Source organism: Toxorhynchites rutilus, chromosome 3, assembly GCF_029784135.1.
Source record: "Toxorhynchites rutilus septentrionalis strain SRP chromosome 3, ASM2978413v1, whole genome shotgun sequence".
Lineage (NCBI taxonomy): Eukaryota > Metazoa > Arthropoda > Insecta > Diptera > Culicidae > Toxorhynchites > Toxorhynchites rutilus.
The window spans coordinates 118,270,135-118,293,775 of NC_073746.1; the positions used below are offsets into that span (position 1 = coordinate 118,270,135).

A 23,641-nucleotide genomic window follows, 5' to 3' on the forward strand; every position below is an offset into this window, starting at 1 on the left:
GGATCGCGTTTTTAATTGGAAGGCGATCAACGGAAGGATGTGTGTACTGAGGATAAATGGCCGGTTCTACAACTACAGTATCATCAACGTGCACTGTCCGCACGAAGGCATCGGGGATATGAACGCCCAGGTTGGTAGGGAAGCAATGTACAGACCGGTGATAGGCCCATGCAGTCTACACACCGACACGAACGACAACGGCCAGCGGTGCATCAACAAAACTATCGAGAGCTTACAACTCACGGCAAAACCGCCCTCCTCGGTTTAACATTCGGCAGTTAAAAGACCCGCAAGCTGCCGAGAATTACGCGCGCCTGTTGGATGAGACACTACCCTCCTCTGGGGAGCTAAATGCTTCGAATCTCGAAGACGGCTGGAGTAAGATTAGCTCTGCCATCGAAGAGACCGCAACCGCGGTACTTGGTGAGGAAACTACGAGCCCAAGAAACGACTGGTTCGACGGGGAGTGCCAGCAAGCGATGGACAGAAGTAAAACAGATCGGAAAAACTATTTAAGCATTGCCACGAGGGAGAATTTGGCCAAATATCGTCGAGCGCGGAATAAGTTGACCACGATACTGAGGCGAAAAAAGCGCCAGCAGGAAGACAGGGATCGTGACGAATTAGAACAACTATTTCAGGCTAATGATACGCGCAAGTTCTATGAGAAGGTGAACCAATCTCGTAAGAGCTACACACCGAATCCAGACATGTGTAGGGACGAGGAAGGAAACCTGATTACAAGCTAGCCCGAGGTGGTCGACAGGTGGCAGCAGTTCTTCGATAAGTACCTCAATGGCGAGATAGCAGATGGAGGGGTAATGGAAACCTACCAGGGAGTGCCTTCAAACGATAATGATGTCCCAGCCCTCGACCTCCAACGAGAAATCGGGCTGCTGAAAGCAAATAGAGCCGCTGGAAAAGACCGACTTCCGTCTGAACTCTATAAACACGGTAAAAACAGACTGGCAACGGCACTTCATTGGGTGATATCCGGGATTTGGGAGGAGCAGAAATCACCGGAAGAATGGATGGAGGGTATTGTTTACCCCATCTATGAAAAAGGGTGATCGGTTTGAGTGCGGCAACTACCGCGGCATAACGCTAACTAACGCCGCTTACAAGGTGCTCTCCCAGATTTTAACACGTCGTCTATCCCCGATAGCCAAAGGCTTCGTCGGGCAGTACCAAGCGGGCTTCATGGGGCCCGCGCCACTACGGACCAGATTTTTGCCCTCCGACAAATCCTCCAGAAATGTCGGACAACGTGACCACTTATGATAAGGCAGCTTATGATACAGTCGATCGAGAACAGCTATGACAGATCATGCACGACTACGGTTTTCCGGACAAACTGACACGGCTGACCTAAGCTACCTTGGGGCGAGTTATTTGCTACGTTTGTGTTTCGGGGGCACTCTCGAGCCCTTTCGAATCACGCTCACGCAAATGTTTAAGGCAAGGGGATGGACTATCCTGTATGCTATTTAATATAGCCCTTGAGGGTATAATCCGACGTGCGGGCATCGAAACGAGGGACACGATTTTCAACAAAAGTATTCAACTCCTGGGTTCCGCAGATGATAGTGACAGTGACAGATGAACGGACAGTGACAGTGGACGGCGATGAACTGGAAGTGGTTGATGAATTCGCGTACTTGGGATCTCTGATCACCGCCGACAACAATACCACGAAAGAGATCCAACGACAAGAAGAATACGGCGTCGCACAAAGCTAACGGTGTACAAAACCTTAATAAGACCAGTGGTCCTTTATGGACTCGAGACTGTGACGCTACTCACGGAGGACATACGCGCTCTGGCCGTTTTTGAGCGGAAAGTGCTGCGGACTATTTTTGATGGAGTACGAACGGAGAGCGGAGAGTGGCGCAGACGTATGAACCACGAGCTACAGGCACTACTTGGAGAGATTCCCATTGTACAACTGGCGAATGTCGGGAGGTTACGGTGGGCCGGACATGCCGCGAGGATGCCGGACGACAGTACAGTGAAATCCGTTTTCTTTAGTGACCCCGCCGGCAACAGGAATAGAGGGGCTCAACGTGCCAGGTGGCTCGACCAGATCGAAGCCGACTTGCGAGTGACAGGACGCTTACAGAATTGGCGACGAGTGGCCCAGGACCGAGTAGATTGGAGACGAATAATTGAGACAGTACGAGCCACCACGGCTCTCAATTGATTATCTCTCTCTCTCTCTCTCTCTCCGTTAAATCAGTTTAATCGACATATATGTATATCAGATAGATGCAGTTTGTGAGTCATATAAACTAATATTTTAAATCAATGTAGTACTGCAAAAAATCGTATTACATCTTGTGGAAAATTACTTAACAGTAAATCAAATTAGATCGTAATTGGACATATCACATCATATTATGAATTTGACACATCAAAATGTTTCTTTTTCTTCTTTAATGCGACTAACGTTTCTAGAAGAGCTTCATCGTTTCAACGTTGTAGAAATTTTGTATATCTATATACTCAATAACCTATCTTATGCACGAGACCGTCCTGCGCAGGCTGCAAGACTGTGCTTCCCCTTGCTTCCAGCATCCGTAACCACATCGCATGCACCCATCATGCTCTCGTTCGTGCGGAACCACCAACGCACTGATGGGTAAAAACTTTTGGAACGACCTGATACAACCTGAGCCATTTGTTTTTTTTTCTAAATCGTATATTCGTATGATAATAGCCGAATAAAATTCATACACTCATCGTTTATTTATCTAAACTAATTCGCAAGTATTTGCCAGGTATGTATATGCCAGTTAGGTGTGTCATCTACCACCCGAAATATTGGATAAATGATGATGTTTATGCGCTGGTTATACGATTTAATGTTTACTGAGTTCTTCAATAAGTCTTCAGTTGGTCCTCTCCATCTGTTGCACAAATATTGTGCCAGTTAAATTTATCCAATTCTTGTGCTATTCAAACACTTCAGACGGCACCGGCAACAAAATACCAGCGCTGATATGCATTACCCACTTGCCAATCATTTTGCAGCAAAATGCTTCGAGCGTGGAAGTGAATCCATCTGCGAATTGTGCCAGCATAAACAAATGACCAAGTCAGAAATCCTGAAAGCCGGATCGATGTTGAACCGATATTCTGCTATAAATTTTGACACTTGTGTTTACCATTTACTCACGTAGAATGTACGAATAGTTAGCACGGTAGAAAATTACTATCGAATTGGTACTAGGAACTATAAGATTTGTAATATAAGTACTAATTATTTCTTTCAGTGTATTGATGATTATAGATCCGTGATGCATTGGAGTACCCCTCACCAATGTTGTTGTTTACATTATAGTTGACGTTTAACTGTTTTTAAACTGGGCTATAGCCCAGCTAGCGAGCGCCCGGTTAAAAAGCAGCCCAACCAAAAAAAAATACAGCACTCGTTCGAAAACTGGGCGTTATCAGTTAGCGAACGAGTGCTCACGCAAAAAAATCGAATAGCTCCTTATAACCATTTCCGAATTCCCGAATAGCTCCGTCGATGGTAACACTGCATTCCCCACTTCGGGACGACGATATTCGGCTACTCGTTCAGTCTGATCGGATGGTTTTTAGTGCTAAGATGTACAATGTACAGGAACGTGTATTTTTAGTGAAATCGTATTACTCGAGCAACCGAAACCTTAATGATACTTTGTCCTCTTATGGTAAGAATTTCAACATTTCTCGTCGTCGATTACTTCCTCTGGGGGTACGTGGAGGACCGTTGCTATGTTAATAAGCCACAAAATTTGGAGGAACTTAAAGAAGGTTTTTCAACAGCATCGAAGTCGTAATGTTAGAGTTGTGCATGAAGAATTTTGTTCACCGTTTACAACGCATTATCGAAAAAAGGGGTAGTGGGAAATGTCCTAAAAAAGCTTTATTTTCGTTTTTTGAAAATAAAAATCGGTTCACCTTTGAAGAAGTTATTGAAATCTGTTGCGCGAGCGTCTGAAAAGGAATCTGAAAGATCCTGTACCTAAAATTAAATTACTTTGATTTTAGTCAAATCTCGTATGTTCATTCCTTTTCGAAAAAAAATGGACACATATTTTTATATGACTTTTAATTGCATGTCTTCAGAAATAATATGTAATATTTTGATTTTGATATACTTTTCAAAAAGTACGTTACTATGGACTAGCCTTATGAAGTCTGACACGAATCTTTGTTTCATCTGCGATACATGTGGCTGCAGCTGTTCAAAATTAATATATTGAACAAGTGTTATTATAAAAAAAAAACAAAAGTGTCTCACATATTTGTTCGGATCGAATTTGAAAAACTCTTTGTAGCAGGTTGTAGTACGCAGCTCAAAACTGAAAATCATTTCATTTATTTTTATGACAATTTAGGTATAAAAATTACTTACATTAGTGTTTCTGTTCATCGGTTTCTTTACCGAACAAATTCTTTAATCGATCTTTATCGAGATTTACTAATCCTATAAAATAAATTTAGTTCCATATATTTTCATATTTTTTATCTATAGCCATGTACTTACGAATCCGAAAATAACTAGAATAATGAAATTCAATAGACTTTATAATTTCAATTTTAGTTTTAAACCCTTCTGACTATAGCTTTCTTGTTCAATTTAATTTAATGCTTTCTTCTCTATAGAATTATTGTTTACTTCTTCTTTTCTATAAATCCTTAACGTCAAACTCTGGTCGATTCAGATCTGTCACGACGATCGTTTTCCGACAGGTTCATCAGCGTACCCTCCGGTGTTATGCCTAAGGGCGGCGGCAACAATTCCCCCTCCCGTAACTCTGGTTCAGAACTAGTAATCTGGCCAGATTTACATCTTAATTCCATTGCCGCAAGCTTGGCGACTGCTCGTCGAAAAATTCCCTTCGATGTTCTTACCAATGCTTGACGAGCTCTGCCGTCGGTGCCTCGGAATTTGTTGGCACGTGGACCTCTTCACGCTCTCCAGAAGGCAGCCCTCGAAGAAAGTGGTTCGGCGATATGGCTTCGACGTCCGCTGATTCCTGTGGTAAATATGTGAGCGGCCGAGAGTTCACCATGTCCTCAGCTTCAGCTAGCACAGTGAGTAAAATTTCGTCATTTAACTTTCTACCATCGTGTAGAGCCTTAAGTGCATCCTTCGCCGACCTAACCAACCTCTCCCAAACGCCGCCCATGTGCGGCGCCGCAGGGGGGTTAAACGTCCATCGAGTTCTAGCATCGGTGAAGACATCAGCACACTCTAAATCGATACGACGCACCTCTTGAACGAGCTCCTTACTGGCTGCATGAAAGTTCGTACCATTGTCTGAGAAAAATTGCAATGGAGCTCCTCTTCTGCAGATGAATCGCCTGATGGCCTTCATGCACGATTGACTGCTTAAGCTATGGGCGACTTCCATGTGAATTGCCCGAGTCGCTAGGCACGGAAACAGGCAAACCCACCTCTTCTAAGATCGTCGTCCAATCGTTACAATGACGAGACCAAAATAGTCGATCCCCACGTGACTAAACGGAGGTAGTTGCGGAGTGAGACGTTGTACAGGCAGAGGTGCCATTCTGGGAACTGCTGGTTGGCACTTATTAATTTTGCACATCGCACAGTTCTTCATCACATGCAGAACCGCAGCTCGAATGTTTTGGATATAGAAGCGTTGTCTGAGTTCGTTCACTACTGTCTCACGGTTCGCGTGACCGAAATGTCTATGATAATGACGAATAAGCTTGCTGGTAACGTCGTGACTCTTTGGAAGAACAATAGGGAAGCGCTGTTCGAACGCGATAAAATCTGCATGGGCTGTCCGCCCTTCCATCCGAATAACTTCAGAATCATCCAAAACGGGGGACAATCTGTACAGAGGACTGGATCGTTTAACGGAGTGCCACTGCACATGTGGTCGATTCCGGGTTTTTAACAATATCTTGACTTCGTCCGGAAACCATTCTTGCTGTGCTGTTCTCCACAAGTAATTTTCTGCTCGACGATGTTCCTCGCATTTCAGTGGAATTTTGATATACGGTAACGAAGTTTTAAGCAACTTTTCCAACTTTGGTGTGGTTTGAACGGACTCGATTGGCAACTTCTTTGCCTTTCTGCGGCAGTTTGATATGAAACGAAAAACGCAAGCTATACATCTCTAAAATATTCCAGCGCGAAAAACGTGCGGTATCTATCAAAGGCTTGGGGAATAGAATTTCATGGAACAAATGGAACGCTCGCAGCTCTTCTTCTACATCCGGTTCGGGCAGTATCCGTTGTGGCCATTCATCCTCAGGGCGGTACAGAAACTCAGGTCCATTTACCCACCTTCCGCCAGTTTCAAGCGGTGGTCCGTTGTTACCCCACTTGGTTAGAACGTCAGATATGTTGCTTTTCGAAGGAACCCAGCGCCATTCGATAGGATTCGTGAGGCTCAATATTTCCCCGATACGATATGCCACAAACTGCTTATACTTCCTGTGATCGGAGCGAATCCAGGAGAGTACAGTTGCGGAATCGATGTGAATCACGAGACGTTTCACCTGTACCGAGTGATTGGCCTTTACCACAGCGGACATTCTCGCGCCCAGTACAGCAGAAAGAAGCTCCATTCTAGGAATGGACATATATTGCAGAGGAGCAACTTTGGATTTGGCCGACACTAATGCTACCCTTGGATGTCCATTTAGAATAACTCGGAAATAAGCGACGCACCCGTAGGCATCTTCACTGGCGTCTGCAAAAATGTGAAGTTCGAGGTTCTGGTAATCGGATGGCGTAATGTCGGAAAAGTAGCAGCGAGAAACATGCATTTTTTGAACTTGTGGTAGCAAAGCAATCCACCTGAACCATTTCTGCGCCGATTTTTCATCGAGGATATCGTCCCAAGAACAACCGTTTCTCCAAAGATCCTGGATGATCATTTTTCCAAATACAGTGAACAACGCCCACAACCCGAGCGGATCAAAAAAGCTCATGACGATGCTCAATAAAATACGTTTTGTAGGTAGCTTCCCTTCCATCAAGAAAGACTTCAAGTCGTCGCGCAGAACGGTAGCAAACACGAAAGTATCTTTTGCTGTATTCAAGGACATCCCCAGAACTTTTTTCCATACCGCCGGTCTTATCACAACGAAAGTGGATCATTTGGTTTTTCGCTAGCTCTCCAAAATATTTCAAGAACTCTGGGCCGTTTGACACCCATTTCCGAAGGGTAAATCCTGCCTTAGAATGGATGAACGCAACTGTGGGGCATAGGCAAGACAACCCGATGAGGGTCTACTATCAGTTCAACTGTGCGCACGTAAGTTGTCACGTGATGTGCTTACACTCACACCAATGCACACAGTTAGCATAGAACCGAACGAGGCCTTGCATTCTCCCTTGCATCGCGTTTGCTCGTCAGTTCATCCGTCAGCAGTCCCACAGGCAGGACGTGTGTCATGTAGCTCCGCGATGCTCGGGCGATTGTCAGCAGTAACGGCGGACTCCACAGCAACCTCACTGGCCCGCTTTATAGCCTCACCCACCGTGAATGTGGAATCAAGGTAATCGTCGACGTAATGCTTGTCGACAATTGCCTTGACAGCATCAGGGAACTGATCGACAAAATCCTTCGCGTTTAGGTTCTTAATGTAGTGCGCCGAACATGGCGAACAGGTGGAACCAAAAGTGCCGACATCCATTATGTAAATCACCGGAGGACCGGATGAACTCGGTCGAAAAACGAACATTTGCGCTGATTTGTCGTCCGCACGTATTTTAAATTGGTGATACATCTCCGCAATATCACCCCCGAAAGCGACAGGGCGTTCATGGAAAGGACACAGTACTGATGGGAGACTGGTGAGAAGGTCGGGGCCTTTTAACAACACGGAGTTGAGAGACTTTCCTTGGACAGATGCCGCTGCGTCCCAAACCAACCGGACCTTTTCCGGCCTTTTGGGATTTAAGACAACGTTTAGTGGAAGGAACCAGACCTTACCTGGCTCTGCTTCCGATAACTCCTTCGGCGTTGTGACGTGGGTGTACCCTTTAAGTTGATACTCCTCAATTTGATTTTTCACATTCTGTTCAAGCTGTGGATTTTTCGCCAATTTCCGCTCCAAACTTTTCATACGCTTTAGCGCCATCGGGAAGCTGTCTGGTAGTTGCGGGTTGTCATCTTTCCATAAGAGCCCCGTCTCGAAGCGGTCATCGACACGGATGGTTGTTTTTTCCAGTAGTTCTCTGGCTCTGCGGTCTTCGTCTGATTCTGGAAGCACTATGACGGACATTCCAGACTCCTCCAAAGTAAAATGTTTTCGGAGAAGTTCACGCAGATCCTGGTCTGTTAGTTCACCAGATTCGTGATGACCAGTGGAACCGGCAGATGGATCATCGTTGCCTTGAGGGCCGTATATTGTCCAACCAAGTTTCGTTCGTACTGCTATTGGTTCGCCAGGTTTGCCAATGCGCGACTCAAGTGGTGCATACACGTGCAGATGTTTGAGACCGATGAGAATCCTGGGAGGACCGTCCAGACAATCAGCCACCGGCAGACCGTAGAGATGCTTGAATCGATTCGTTACCTCTGCAAATCGTATCTTCTGTTCCGGCAATTGCAGCTGCTGTACCGTATGGACATTGCGAAGAAGAAACCTTTCCTTTGATCCTTTTGCAGAAACCGACACATCGATGGATTTTGAATCTAGTTCCAGTCGGCTCATGCCAGCCGTCCACTTCACGATTATTGGTTTCCAGACACCGCCTAAATTCATATGATCAGCAACGCTGCTTTCCATCAGAGAATACGATGAGAAAGCGATGACGTCCATAGTTCGCTTCCCGTTATAAAGTTTAATTGGAACTACTCGGAAGATGACGGGATGTTGTTCCGAATTATGAATGAGACAGTTTGTTGAAAGCGGTGCAATTGAATTCGTCGGATGAATGAGTGAGTGGTGACGTTCCCTGCAGTTACCAACGTTGCAGTGGCCTTTGAAACGGCAGCGCGTTTGTCTGTGTTCGTTAAGGCTCAGCTGGCACAATTTCCATTGCTCCACAATTTTCATTCTGTCACTCCATTCTGTCACTTCTTAAACTCCTCACATAGACGAATGCGATGATCTAGTTGATCGCACGCACGGCATGGCTTGCGGTTGGCGTACTGAACGTAGCTTTTTTGCTGATCTGATAGCTGTTTCGACGATTGTTCTATTCCCATATGGGTGTTCAGGAAGCCCTCATTCTCTCTGGTTCTCACTTTAACATTTTTCCTATTACGAGGTTGCTCCAATTACATGCTGCATTTCCATTTATGAAACTGCTTATAAAAAGGGGGCCACTCTTCTGGTTTCCCTGTGAACACCGGCTATTTAGCGAATGGGCCCTTCCGTGCAGCTATCTGCGCTTTTGACAACTCCTGGTATCCCTGTTAAACGGCTGGATTAGGGGAGCGGTGTGGGGGCTGTTCCATAAAGTGAGACACCTATACGGGCGGTATAAACGGCTTGTCCATTTGTAATGGTACCAGGTGGTCCCGGAGCGATGCATTTTCCTTCGAAACTTTATCAAGAGGTGGTAGGTTGTCCTTGTTGGTACCCAGTTGCGTCGGTACATCTTTGAGAGTGGAAACTTTTGAAAAAGCTCCCCGTGGATCGACAACATGTTTGTTTTGATCATTTGGGAATTTGAACTTCTCCCTCCACAATGTTTCCAAATCCGCATCCGTTTGTTTGTACAACAGGACCTCCGCCAGCTTCATCTTCTTGATACTGAAACTCCTTGTAAAGCTCGCTTCGCATCCTACTAAATTCCGCTTCTACTGCTTTCTTTTTTTTTCCAGCATTTCTCGTTCTAGAAGAAGTTGTAGTTTCATTTTCTCCTTCTCCCTCTGAAGTTGACGATCGAATGTTTTCCTAATCTGCAACATTTCATTCCGGTGTTGTAACTCATCTTCATCAAGCTCTGTTTCGACGTGAGTATTGCAGTCACCCGACTCCTCCCGCGAATCGGAAATATCGACGATGGTATTTTCTGTGGTTGGCGTTTTAGGGCTGTCGTCCGTGGCTGCCAATTTGCAATCCTTGCAAGCCCACGGTTTGTTGCGAATTTCTGCGGTCACCTTTGCACACATGAAGTGAAACCATTTGTGACAGGTTTCACAGTAAACCATATCGCTATCTGCATGGTTTGGTTTCTCGCACAACGCACAATCATACCCGGTCGACTCGCGGTTATGTTTTTCTTTGGAGGATGGCATCTCACTAATTTTTGAGAAATTTGTTCGGATCGAATTTAAAAAACTCTTTTTGTAGCAGGTTATAGTACGCAGCTCAAAACTGAAAATCATTTCATTTATTTTTATGACAATTTAGGTATAAAAATTACTTACATTAGTGTTTCTGTTCATCGGTTTCTTTACCGAACAAATTCTTTAATCGATCTTTATCGAGATTTACTAATCCTATAAAATAAATTTAGTTCCATATATTTTCATATTTTTTATCTAAAGTCATGTACTTACGAATCCGAAAATAACTAGAATAACGAATTCAATAGACTTTATAATTTCAATTTTAGTTTTAAACCCTTCTGACTATAGCTTTCTTGTGCAATTTAATTTAATGCTTTCTTCTCTATAGAATTATTGTTTACTTCTTCCTTTCTAGAAATCCTTAACGTCAAACTCTGGTCTATTCAGATTTGTCACGACGATCGTTTTCCGACAGGTTCTTCAGCGTGCCCTCCGGTGTTATGCCTAAGGGCGGCGGCAACACATATTTATTTTCACAGCACGAGTCACATGGCTAGTAGCAATAAAATAATAACAATAAATCAGCGCAAGTTTTTCACTCCCAAAGTTGAACGACGGCATTTCAGCCCCACTTTCCCCTGGTCAAAACCTGGTTGCGAGCAAGTGTTCAATCGACATGGCATTCGCAAGCGAGCCACAAATAATACCCGCGAATAAAATACCGGAATTAACATAAATCGAACACGAATCGCAACAGCATTTGGTTGGAAAGTGCTTTGTTCGTCAGTTTGGTCACCCGCTGCCCTACCCGGTAACGATTTATTGCGATTGGCATCAATAACTGACACTCCGAATGGCAGGGTTTTGATTGTATTGCGCCTACAAAAGCCTCCGAAACAGCCCGTTTTGATGATACACATAGATTACCCGGGGAGTTACCTTCCATTTGGGAAAATGGCAGAAAAAAATTGACCCATTCTTGGCGCCGGTGATTCATAGTCGCATACCATGGGGTCGGCAGACAAGTTGATGCAGTATTTATGTTATTGTAAAATGTTTTGTTGAAAAAAATAGTATTTTCACTACACATTACAAGTATAGTCTAAACGAATTATGTTCGAGTGGACATGGTGCATTTATAACACACACTCAGAATCATTCACACCGAAGACCTCCCAACAGCCAGCCACTGTCTCGTAGGTAAACAAAAATGCATCAAATCACCAAACATTTACAACCCCGGTATGATTAATGTAGGACAATCGCTACATGACCCGTCGCCGTTCCACCAACTTGGCACTTCCGTCCGATTGTCAGTTTTGCGACGACGCGTGGGCGCGAGTACACTCGATCATGAACAATCAAAATAGGCAATTTTCAGCCGTGACTGTTTAGACTTCGCCGCCGTTGTCATTGTAATATGTTTTGTTCGTCGTTTCCGCTCGAGCATGCAATTTGATTGGGTGCGAAGTGAGTACTACTGCATTCGCATGCATATCCACATACCGTACTGCGTATGGGCTGTTCGAATCATAAATTATATTGCCGCCCTGTCCTCGTCTTGACAGCGGTGGTCGTGACGAAGGTGATTGGGGTTCAATTGGACATGTTGTGTCAATATAATTTTTTTGTGTTTCCGAAGTGTGCTGATGCGGAATGCCAGATAGTATTTGAGGATAAAAAATGAGATGTTTTACGATTTCTGTTCCGGGTGTCGAACATGATGTTGAATAAAGTATCTTGGATTGAGTGTAATTGGGGTCAGGGTACTAACTATGTTTAGACAAAATAAAAATTAAAAAAATAAATTCGGGTAGGATTCACAGACCATTAATAGAAAGGAATGGAAACGTAAAATATTATTCTCATATTCATTTATATGGGTCCTACTGTTATAATTATCAGGTTTTTTTAATCAGTATTTCCATTAATAATTTCATTTATCTATTGAAATATTGTTCAAACTAAAAGTCACCGTGAATATTATTTTATCAAAATCTACTATTTTCCTTCTTCTGTGCCGTACAACATACACTTCTAGTAATAGTAATTCCCCTATCAACAGGTTCACAAGTTCGACTATTGATCGTGCAACTTGATTCAGTATGTGGATAGTAAATGGGAATTATTTAGCGATGTCTTAGTTAGTTAGTTAGTGATCTATGTACAATGCACGTTATATAAAATGCGGAAATCCCTCCTCAGGGATCAACAAAAGTTTCTCTTTCAATTCTCCTTCAGCCAGACTTGTGTCGGTTTAGAGTTACAAATCGAAGTTTTCTTGAATTCATGGAAGCACTTGATTCTTCAAGATTTCCAGTACTATAATACTGTAATATAATACTATGATTTCGGGGAGATACTTAATGGTATACCTATATTTCACATTCTTTGGAACATCCTCATTGAAGTGAATTATACAGTGATGGGCACAAAAAAAATCCACCCCATTTGAAATTAAAGTGTTTTTTCAAACTTTTCTGTATTCCAGTCAATACTACTGGAAAAGTAGGTTGACCTGCGCTAAGCTTTCCACCCCAGCCCACGAGAAACAACCTCACACCATGATGCTTCCACCACCGTGCTTTATAGCCGGTTGTAGACGCAGGTCCCGGGGCGCTTTTTTCGCTCTTCTGCCACAATCGGAGTCGCCTTTTCTTGTTAAACAGCTCGAACTTGAACTCGTCAGATCAAATAACGCGCTTTCAGAAGTCCGCTGGCAAGTTGACATGGTACCTCGCAAACTGGAGTCGTTTTTTTTGTTGGTATAGCTGATCATCGGTCGGCGAAGTAGCTTTCCAGGTCCCGTTCCACCAAGTGGTGCGAATGGTGCAATTGAAAAAAAAAATTTTTTGAGATAATTGTAAATCTCAACGTGTCATGCAATTTTAAGACATTTGATATCAACATTTTTTTTTATAAACTCCGATTTCCGGGGATTTTGCGGTTTTCAAAAAACTCAAATTTTAACGTCTGCGACACCAGTAAATGAAGTCCGAATGAGCTAATATTTTGCATAGGGTATGTTATCGTGCAAATCAATATTTCGTAGCAAGTTCCAAATGAAAAATCGAGATAACTATTTTTATTGGCACCCTAAATCATACTTTTAGTTTCGCATGCCGAAAAATACCTAAGTTCCGATTTTTGACAAAAACAATCTTTTCGAGATGACACTAGATCTCGACAATTCATGCCAAAAAATTTTGATTTTCAGAAAACTCAAACTTTGACCGCTTTGCGCCACTCTCCCTTAAGTCCGATTCAGCTGAAATTTGGCATAGGTTGTTTTTTGGAGGTGGTGAACATTTTGTATAGGGTAACTTTTTGAAATTTTAGGGTCGATTTTTTCTCATACATTCATTGGCACCCTAATATATATACATGAGTAGTCTACAATCGCTTGAGACACTAGATTTTGAACACTGGCGAAAACCGAACCGAACACTGGCGAATATAATGAAATGTTGAACTATAGCTTGTTGGAAAGGTATTTTTGCGCGCTATAATATAGTCCTTGACAGTGTTTTGTTTGGTTAAGTCGTTCGTGAGTTATAGTGTCGCAAATATGGAGCAAAATAAAGAGAAAATCCGACATATTTTCAAGTACTCCTATGACAATAGCAAAAATGCATCTCAAGCTGCCAATAAAATTTGTGCAGTTTATGGACCCGATACAGTTTCCATTTCCACCGCACAACGATGGTTTCAACGTTTTCGTTCTGGTGAAGAGGTTGTCGGAGATGCGCCACGCTCCGGAAGGCCGGTCGTCGAAAATTGCGACAAAATTGCTGAATTAGCCGAGAAAGACCGGCATAATAGCAGCCGTAGCATCGGCCAAGAGCTGGGGATAAGTCATCAAACCGTTATTAACCATTTGAAGAAGCTTGGATTCACAAAGAAGCTCGATGTATGGGTGCCACACACGTTGACGCAAAAAACATCTTTGACTGTATCGACGCATGTGAATCGCTGCTGAATCGCAACAAAATCGACCCGTTTCTGAAGCGGATGGTGATTGGCAATGAAAAGCTGGTCACTTACGACAACGTGAAGCGCAAACGGTCGTGGTCGATGCCCGCTGAAGCGGCTCAGACGGTGGCCAAGCCCTCATTAACGGCCAGGAAGGTTCTGCTGTGTGTTTGGTGGGATTGTCAAGGAATAATCTATTATGAGGTGCTTCCCTATGGCCAAACACTCAATTCGGACCTGTACTGCCAACAACTGGACCGCTTGAAGGTAGCACTCATGAAGAAGAGGCCATCTTTGATAAACAGAGGCCGCATTGTCTTCCATCAGGACAACACCAGGCCACACACTTCTTTGGTGACGCGCCAGAAGCTCCGGGAGCTCGGATGAGAGGTTCTTTTGCATCCGCCGTATAGTCCGGACCTTGCACCAAGTGACTACCATCTGTTTTTGTCCATGGCGAGCGAGCTAGGTAGTCAGTAGTTAGCCACAAAAGAGGCCTGTGAAAATTGGCTATCCGAGTTTTTTGCCAATAAGGAAGCGAGCTTCTGTAACAGGGGTATTATGAAGTTGGCATCTCGTTGGGAACAAGTCATCGAACAAAACGGCGCATATTTGACTTAAAACAGATGATTGTAACTAATTTTATGAACAAATGAAAATTCATAATAAATACCGCAGGACTTTTTTGACAGCCTAATATATATATAAAAATGGATTTCTGTCTGTCTGTCTGATTCTTATGGACTCGGAAACTACTGAACCGATTGACATGAAAATATGTATGTATGGGTTTTTGGGGTCGGAGAAGGTTCTTTTGATGTTTGAGACCCCTCCCCCCTCTCTAAGGTGGGGCTGCCATACAAATGAAACACAAATTTTTGTATTACTCGAGAATTAGTCAAGCAAATGCAACCAAATTAGGCATCTGGAGGTTTCAGGGTGCAATAAATGATTCTATGGTGGTTAGACACTGCACTACCCTCACCAAGGGTGGGGGGGGGTGGTGTGGGGGGTTGTGTCTGCCATACAAATGAAACACAAATTTCTGCATTACTCGTGAATTAATCAAACACACGAAATCAAATTAGGTATATGGAGGTATTAGGGTGCAATAAATGTTTTCACGGTGGTTAGACACTCCACCTTCCTCTCTAAGGGGCGGAGGGGTGGTAGGGGTGTCCATCATACAAATGAAACACAACTTTCTGCATTACTCGAGAATTTATCAAGTAAACGAAACCAAACAAGGTATATGGAGGTTTTAGAGCGCAATGAATGTTTTCACGGTGGTTAGACACTCCGCAACACATGCGCAAGAGGGAGCTGCGATACAAATGATAGATAAATTGCTGCATGACTCGAAAACTAATATGATGAGTTTTGGTAGAAGTACTAGGATTTTTTTAGAGAAAGGTAAATTCAACGGCGTCGATTAGAAGATCAATCAATGAACAGTTCTGCGATTGGACTCATGAACTTGCGCTCAGTAAGAAAACGTGAGTGTTTGAAGGTATTGATAACAACAACAAAAAATCTGGGCAGGACGAAGTTTGCCTGGTTTGACACTCCACCCCCCTCTCTTGGGGTGGGCTGGCATACAAATGAAAGACAAATTTCTACATGACTCGAAAACTAATAAAAAAAACCAAATATGGCATGCGAAGGTTTTAGGGGACACAAAACGTTTCTATGGTGATTAGACACTCCTCCCCCCTTTAAAAGGGTGGAGAGGGGAGGTTTCTGTCTTTATTCTATCATATTTTCTGTATCAAACATTTATTCCATGTAACGGAGAAACATGTTATTTGCAAGTGGTTGAAAAAATTTGAACGGGAATTGTGTCTGAAAATAATCTGATATTATAATGATGAGTTTTGGTAGAAGTACTAGGAATTTTTCAGTAAAAGTTAAATTCAACGGAGTCGATTAGAAGATCAATCAATGAACAGTTCTGCGATTGGACTCATGAACTTGCGCTTAGTAAGAAAACGTGAATGTTTGAAGGTATTGATAACAAAAAACAAATTTTGGGCTAGTAAAATATACACCCAGAAATATTGACCGAGCGGCAACAATGGCTGAAATAAAAAAATTGTTAGTCTCAAATGTTAAATCTGTGTTGTGAACATGCAAAAATGTTTGAATGTTTCTATGTTTGCATCAGCTATCATGTTCGCAATGATGATGATGGAGATTTTTCGCATTTTGTTGTTGTAAATTAGATTTAAAAAATATATATACATGAGTAGTCTACAAACTAGATTTTGAACACTGGCGAAAACCGACATACAATGAAATGTTGAAACTACTCACGGTTTCATGGTATTTTGAGCAAAAATGATGTTGAAATGACGGTTTGATTCTCAATGGATATACATTTTATTGAGACTTATTTTGAATTTTAGAGTGTCCAATTCGACCGAACAACAGTTTTAATTTGGCTTGAAGAAACTGCTGGAAAAACAGAAGATGTCCGAAAAGAAGGCTGTTGACTTCTCACTTGCTGTAACGAGACTAGAATCTGTTTATACCGAAAGTCTTTAGTTGCTGAGAATGAAAACCACAAATGAAAGCTTCGCTGGTCTCACGTAGCGGTAATTTGAGTTTCGGAAATAGGGAAAAATCACTTGCTCAGAACAGGAGAGTACGGTGCTCAAAACGGGATATGTTTTCTAATAGGTCACCTTTACTGAAAGACGTAGTCCTATGTAAAATATACTGTCTATATGAAGAATCGAACCCACAGCTCGACATGTGTGACGCTCACGGCTCGGCCATGGGTCCCACAACCATCGGATCCAAAATTTGGCCATCCATCAATAAAAGAACAATTGTTCTACAACTCCTTGGTCCCGACTTAATGGAAGGAGAACACTGATACATATTTAGATTTAGCGGAGCCTAGGCCTTGCTCCACCAGCAAATCTGTCCAACCCGTTTACAAATGTGCGTCAAAATAATGCATCAATATATGGACACGCATGGGCTCTTACGCATGACATTGTCAATAAATTGTATCCACAGCCATCGCGTGAGATACACCGCACAGAATCGTGTACTGTGTGAGCAAAGCGTTTTTTTTTCGTTCATGTTTTATTTTCGCGCAAACAACATATCTTTTCGAGCATCGATGGCTTGATGGGGAGCGGAGCGGATTTCGAATGGTGGTTCCCTACATTGGGAGGGCATCGGCGAAGAATGGAAAAATTAAATACCATTACCTTTAATGGTAATCAACATTGGCATCGCTGCGCGTCAGCCGTCGATATGCCGATGTTTGCTGGCACTCACTGCTTCGACGATGTGATTTTCAGCGCCAGAGGCGCAGGAAGCCTGACACACGTAATCAGGTAGTGGTTGGTAGTGGAGTATCAATAAGAGCAGAGGTGGGGAGGCACCGATTGAATCGTAAAGATACCCCACCGAATAGCATAAGCGATACTAATTGGTAATTTCATTTGACTGTTAGCCCTGTTGGGTTGGGAGCATAAATTTCCTGAGGAGAGGAAGCAGAAGACTCATTGCCGGAGGTTTTTTTTCTTTACCTCAGGCAGTTCACGTCATACAATTTTACCCGATTAAAGAAATCGAAATTGTTTTTTACTGCCCAACATTTCTTATCTCCGCTCCTGCATCATTACACGCCTTTTATTATTGGCGAATTTTATTATGAAGGTGTTAAAATGTACAGATTAGGGGTTCGTTTCACGCCAGTTGCTGAATTGAATAAAAATTCCTCGCAGGCGTGATCATTGTTGTAAAAGTGAACTATATTAATGTTTTTTTTTATTTGCTTGCAGATCACTTCAATGTTGCATTAAGGAAGCCGTGATCTGAGGATAAATATTGTGAGGTAAGTGCTGCAACAGATATAAGTTATTGTTGACCATTTCGATCAAGATTTTAAGATGGCCTAATTTAGCCTAGAAACTGTGCTTTTGTCAAGTTTGAAATTGTCTTCTCGTGAATTTTCAATAAATATTTTTGCTGAGGTAAAGTGGAATCAAATGAATTTAGTTTTTCTTTGAATCCTACACAACCGCCTGTTACTTAGTTCATAAAGATTAGTTGTAATGACCAATAAAAGAAAATATACAACTATTTTCAAGAACCACTATACTAAAATGATAATGGTAAAGTATTATTTGTATACGGAGATTCATAATACGTGTTTTTTTTATTTGGTACGACATTTTTTTAATACGACCTAACCACAGCTCATTAAACTGTACAACAGTTGTTGATATCGTTTGTTGATTTCGAAAAATGTAGCTGGAATGTGAATAATGTTGACCCCTAGAATCATGTTATCTTAATGGAATACGCTTATTTTTGCCATAGATGGAAGTTGAAAAATTTGACAACAATTCATGAAACTACTTCTCTATCCTACAAATGTGACCAAAATAGGCATATGGAGGTTTTAGGATGCAATAAATGTTTCTATGGTGTTTAGATACTCCTCCCTGAGTTTGTCGGGTCAGCTAGTAATAAATAAATCGGTTCAAGTACAAGAATTTAATGTCACGCTTTCATCATGACCAATGCACTCATTTCTGGTTAGGAAGAACGAAAAAAATCTCGAATAAATAACAAAAAGTTTAACAGAAGACGTATCAGCAACGGTATTTTTTATCACTCCCTCCTTCATAATACGATGTTTTTATGCATAATCTTTCAGAAAAACACAAAAAATACTGATTGTTTGTTCCCAGTATTTCAAAAAACAACATAAAGTTCAATTGTCCCGTAACCAAGATGGTTGATTCAAGTGCAGGAATCTCTTCACATTTCATTAAACAATAGTTTTCTGCTTTAAAAAACCCAGTGTATTGCAAAACTGAAATGCTTAAAGCTTCTGGTAGACAAATATGTTAGAAAACTTTGATTGCGATTATCTCAGTTGCTTAATGTGGAACATGGGACAACTATGCGTAGAACGGCAGTCCTAATCTGTGCTGATGATAATCAACTTTTCTTGCTTTATAACCTTTCCTCGTTCCATGGCTGTGATATAGTACGGATTTATTGTCCATTGAGGAATTTGAAAATATTGAACCGTTCTACGCATAGTTGTCCCGTGTTACATTTTAACAATTTTCTTCACAAAACGAAAAAAACTATATCAAGCTCAATTGTCTCATATTGATATTCTAGGCATAACAGTCCCATAATGTATTTCTGTAGATCCATAATAAATTAATCGTTTCAAGTACAAGAATTTTAAGTCGCGCTTTCAACAGGACTAATGCACTGGTTTGTAAGAACGAACTAATTCCCAAAAAAAATTTAAAAAAAAAGTATCACAGAACACGTGTACACCTTGTTAGCGAATGCCTAATTACAATGAGATTTATATTCCGCAAAGGTGTTGCATATTACTCCCTTCTTCGCTACAATAGATCAAACTAATGATCGCAGTGGTACAATGCTCCTACAGAAGATCACTCCTCTCTTCATAAAACGATGTTTTTATGTATAATCTTTCGGAAACACACAAAAAAAAACTTATTGTTTGTTCCCAGTTGTCACCGGACCCCTCGGTGTCGAACGCTCCCACAACGGCAGCGTCTCTATGAACGGGCGAAGTCAATCTGTGTCGTGTTGGAGTGTGTCGATGCAAACAAGACGGGTCTATGGGACTAGGTGAGGCCGTTTCGTTACTAAGTTGGTTAGGGGAGCGGTATATGAAAACAGTACGGAAGAAAGCAGAAGGGGAATTATTTGCTTGAAGCGTGAAAGAGACAGATTGATCAGGAACGAGCTTCGGCACTAGCGTATTGTGTTTTGTTTACAAACAAAACACAGTAGACTTCCAAGATGGCTGAAGAGTGGTTTTAGCAAGTTGGCCCACCTTAGGATATACTTCTCCGCGCCTTGGATGCAAATAGAGAGAGGGATAGAGAAAGAGGGAAAAAAGAAAACAAAAGCAACTGTCAAAACTTTGCAGAAAATAAACAGAAGAAACTTAAAGAATTGAACGATTGTCTTACGAAAAAAGTTAAAAGTTGAATAGGAAAAGTTTAATTATTATCGCTACATTTACAAAGTATACTTAAAACTATTCTTATACAAGGTATTTACTTAATCAAGATACTATTTCTACTTTAAACTTATTATCAATTGTTTTTAGAAACTTATACAATTATTCTTATTCTAAAAATACTTATTCTAAATAGTACGGATAATTACTACGGAAAATATTTAATACGTGGTAAGAAATCAATAGAATTAAAATACATTGAAACATCACATCACATTCAATAAATACGTTCAATAGAAACACGATTAATAAGAGACCGGAATAGACAGTTAGCGGAAATTTAGGGAAGGCTGACAAAATTAATCTAAAGCTTATCCTAAACATAAAACATTGTATTATGAACAGGAATTTGAAGTGATCTGAACATTGAGCAATAAAGGACACTACGAATTTGGAAAAGCTACTCTCATCTACTTTGTCACCGCGATCCGCGAAGTAAATTCAGCAAAAGTAATTTAATTTCAGAAAACAACATCAAGTTCAATCGTCCCATGTTGATAGTCTAGGCATAACAGTCCCACCATAAATTTTAAAACCTGTAATCAAGTTTGATTGATTCGAATGAAGGGAACTTTTCACATTTCATTAGACTATACTTTACTGCTAAGAAAAACCGGTGTATTGCCAAACTGAAATACTGAAAGCTTCTGGTAGACAAAAATGGTATGAAACTTTGATTGCATTTTCCCCCATGGGACAACTATGCGTAGAACGGCAATGAAAATCCTGAAACATCTTAGTAAAATCCTTGTGTAATGTGTCCAAGTGAGTAACATATGAGAACATAACATGGTCTCAAAGCTTTTGTGATAATTTTGTCAAATGCGGAAACTGTGAATATTCATTTCTGCCTAAATTTGGTTTTCAACGTTTTACCAGAAAGGCCGATAATGTTAATTTTGTTTCCACTAAGCTGAGATTATCAACCTGCAGCTGAAACACAATTTCAAAGAAGCTGAAAATCTTGCTAAGCAAGAGCCTCTTGGTGGTCAGCGAACTCCAGGGTGTAGAAGCAATCGGATTTCGGAATTCGGGATTTCATCGTTTTTCTCATATAGCTAAGAGTTAAAAAAATTCCTTCGAAGCATATTGATGACATTTATAACATATTGTAGAGACTTATGCGATCTAGGGCTCAGATTTTTTGCTACTGAATGCTATCTGTGAATCACGCAGTGTATCACCAGCACATCACGCAGTTGTAACTTTGAGTGAGCTGTAAAACCATGATGACGACCAACCATCAGTCACAATATTCTTCCACTGAATAGTTTTGTCGGTAAATAAAATAAGTAAAAAAAACTTTTAAGTTAAACGGTTTAATTGAGATTAAACATCATAATGTACTAAAAGCTAGAAAATGATTAGGCAAAGAGCAGTTAGCAGTTATCACACCTCTCCTTCATTAGTCTAGGGCATTGATAAGACTAAAATAAAATCGTGGGACATATCATGAAGTCGCTAATTGTGGATAATGGAAATCCGACGTGCCCCACGATTTTTCTACATATTTTCTACCAAAATATAAGTCATTTTATAACAGGGTGGTTAGAACACAATTTATACAGAATCTTGAAAGTTTTAAATAAAAACTTGTGTTATTTAATAGGGATTGATCTTCAGACCTGGTCGACTCCCAAAATCAATTTTCGTTCATGTCGACCCCTGGGAAACCGAAATCGACCCCAGAGGGTCGATATTGACCACTTTGAAACCCTGCTCTAAACTGAAGTTTCGGCCTGTAGGGGTGTGACTCTTCTTGCAATCATATCTACAAAACTGCATTTCGTTGATGACTGACAGAAATTCTGTTGATAAGAAATGCAGAGATGTTTATTGTATGTTAAGCGCAGCACAAACGGAGACTCTGCTCAAAAATAGTAAAAATAAGTAATACTGATTCTGGCGAGGCTGTGAAACAATGCCTATGATATAAACATTTCCCAACCGATCTCTAGCATTTTTCTCCCCTGTTGGGTGTGAACCACTGCGTCCATTATTTTGAACTATTGTGGTATACCCCTTTTTTATACTACACTTCAAGCTTATCTACTACTTATTGATGAAGGAGTAGACTGAAAGCTATGGCGAGATAGGTGCCAATCAGGAATAATCTGTTTGATAAAATTTATAATCCTGATCGGCGACGCAGACCAAATTTCCTAGGGCTCCAGAATAGCTTTATCAAGTTGTTGAAGTCTGCGTCTTGTTAGAGCTCCACAATGTTCCGAGTTTTCGCTTTCGGCATTACAAAAGCGACAAATATCATCTTGTGCTAAACCTATGTTTTTAAGATGGTATTTACTCGGGCAGTGTCCTGTTACAAGACCAGCGAATGTGCTGAGGTCTTTCATACTAAGGCTTAGCAGCTGTTGAGTAATTTAAAATTTTTTTTGCCTGTTTAAGTTTTGCAGCCATCCAATTGGCTGTAACTTCCCGGTCTTCCCATTTATTCAGCTCACTTTTCAACACACAGTCAGAAATTCCATAGAATGGTTCTGGACCAGTGAATGGTGAGCTTGAGCCGTTCCTGGCAAGTTCATCTGCTCGCTCGTTGCCATCTATACCGCAATGTCCAGGAATCCAGTACAATTGTACCGAACTTATCTGTCTTATCTGCCGTAAAAGGGAAATGCATTACCAGACAATTTTCGAAGAGCACTCAAAAGCATTTAGTGCTTTAAGTGCCGAGTGACTGTCTGAGAATATGCAGATATTAGCAAGTCAATATTTTCTTTTGAGGCAGACATCAAAACATTTTATTATTGCAGTTTTTTCTGCCTGAAAAACTGGTTTACCAGAGCTATATTTTTGTTCTGGGACCATACACTCTGGCACCTGTTTTGATTCCCATTTTCGACCCATCAGTGTAGAACATGCTTGAACCATTACGAACGTTGGGACCACCTTCATCCCATACTGAACGAGAATGTTCGATCACTATATATGGAATGTCATAATTAATACTAGGTTCCATCCAATCACTGTTCATCTCTGAGGCTGGTTCAATGAGTAAGAGATTCAGGATGCTCAAGTGACCAGTTTTGTCCCCGTCTAATATTTTTTTCCATCTTTTAAGCTTTAGAGCGCTTTTTAGCCTCTAGCTGAACATAGTGGTTCAAAGGTACCAGGTGAAGGATAGCCTCCAATGCCTTTGAAGGAGTACTTCGCATTGCTCCAGTAATTGCAACGGTTGGAGTTTGTTTAGCTTTTTTGTAGCTACAGTCTCCTTAGTCTTTGGTCACCATACAAGTGAGGCGTAGGTTATCCTAGGCCGCACACCTAGATATTTCACTGAAGCGCTGTTTTTATTTCCTCTCCCCCAAGATGTAAAGACTGCAGAGGCAGTTTTTTTTCTTTTTGGTGAAAGGAATAATTGTTGTTTTTGAGGGATTTATGCTCAGAC

At 41.4% G+C, this 23,641-nt stretch overlaps 3 protein-coding genes across 6 annotated transcripts in view; 1 reads left to right on the forward strand and 2 right to left on the reverse strand.

Annotated features, from left to right (window-relative positions):
- LOC129777468 (dnaJ protein homolog 1) overlaps positions 1-23,641 on the forward strand; it is a 204,725-nt gene that overhangs the window by 50,630 nt on the left and 130,454 nt on the right. For 3 of the 4 annotated variants that reach the window (XM_055783738.1, XM_055783736.1, XM_055783737.1), the window contains one exon: positions 17,993-18,045. The exons of the other annotated variant lie outside the window; for it this stretch is intronic. The gene's annotated coding sequence lies outside the window, so the exon portion shown is untranslated. The remainder of the gene's footprint in view (positions 1-17,992; positions 18,046-23,641) is intronic. 4 annotated transcript variants of the gene reach the window in all.
- Positions 4,899-5,405, reverse strand: LOC129773447 (uncharacterized). Its single transcript, XM_055777054.1, has one exon. It carries the CDS (start codon positions 5,403-5,405, stop codon positions 4,899-4,901), a length of 507 nt encoding a protein of 168 aa, XP_055633029.1.
- LOC129773448 (uncharacterized) lies at positions 7,390-9,036 on the reverse strand. Its single transcript, XM_055777055.1, has one exon. It carries the CDS (start codon positions 9,034-9,036, stop codon positions 7,390-7,392), a length of 1,647 nt encoding a protein of 548 aa, XP_055633030.1.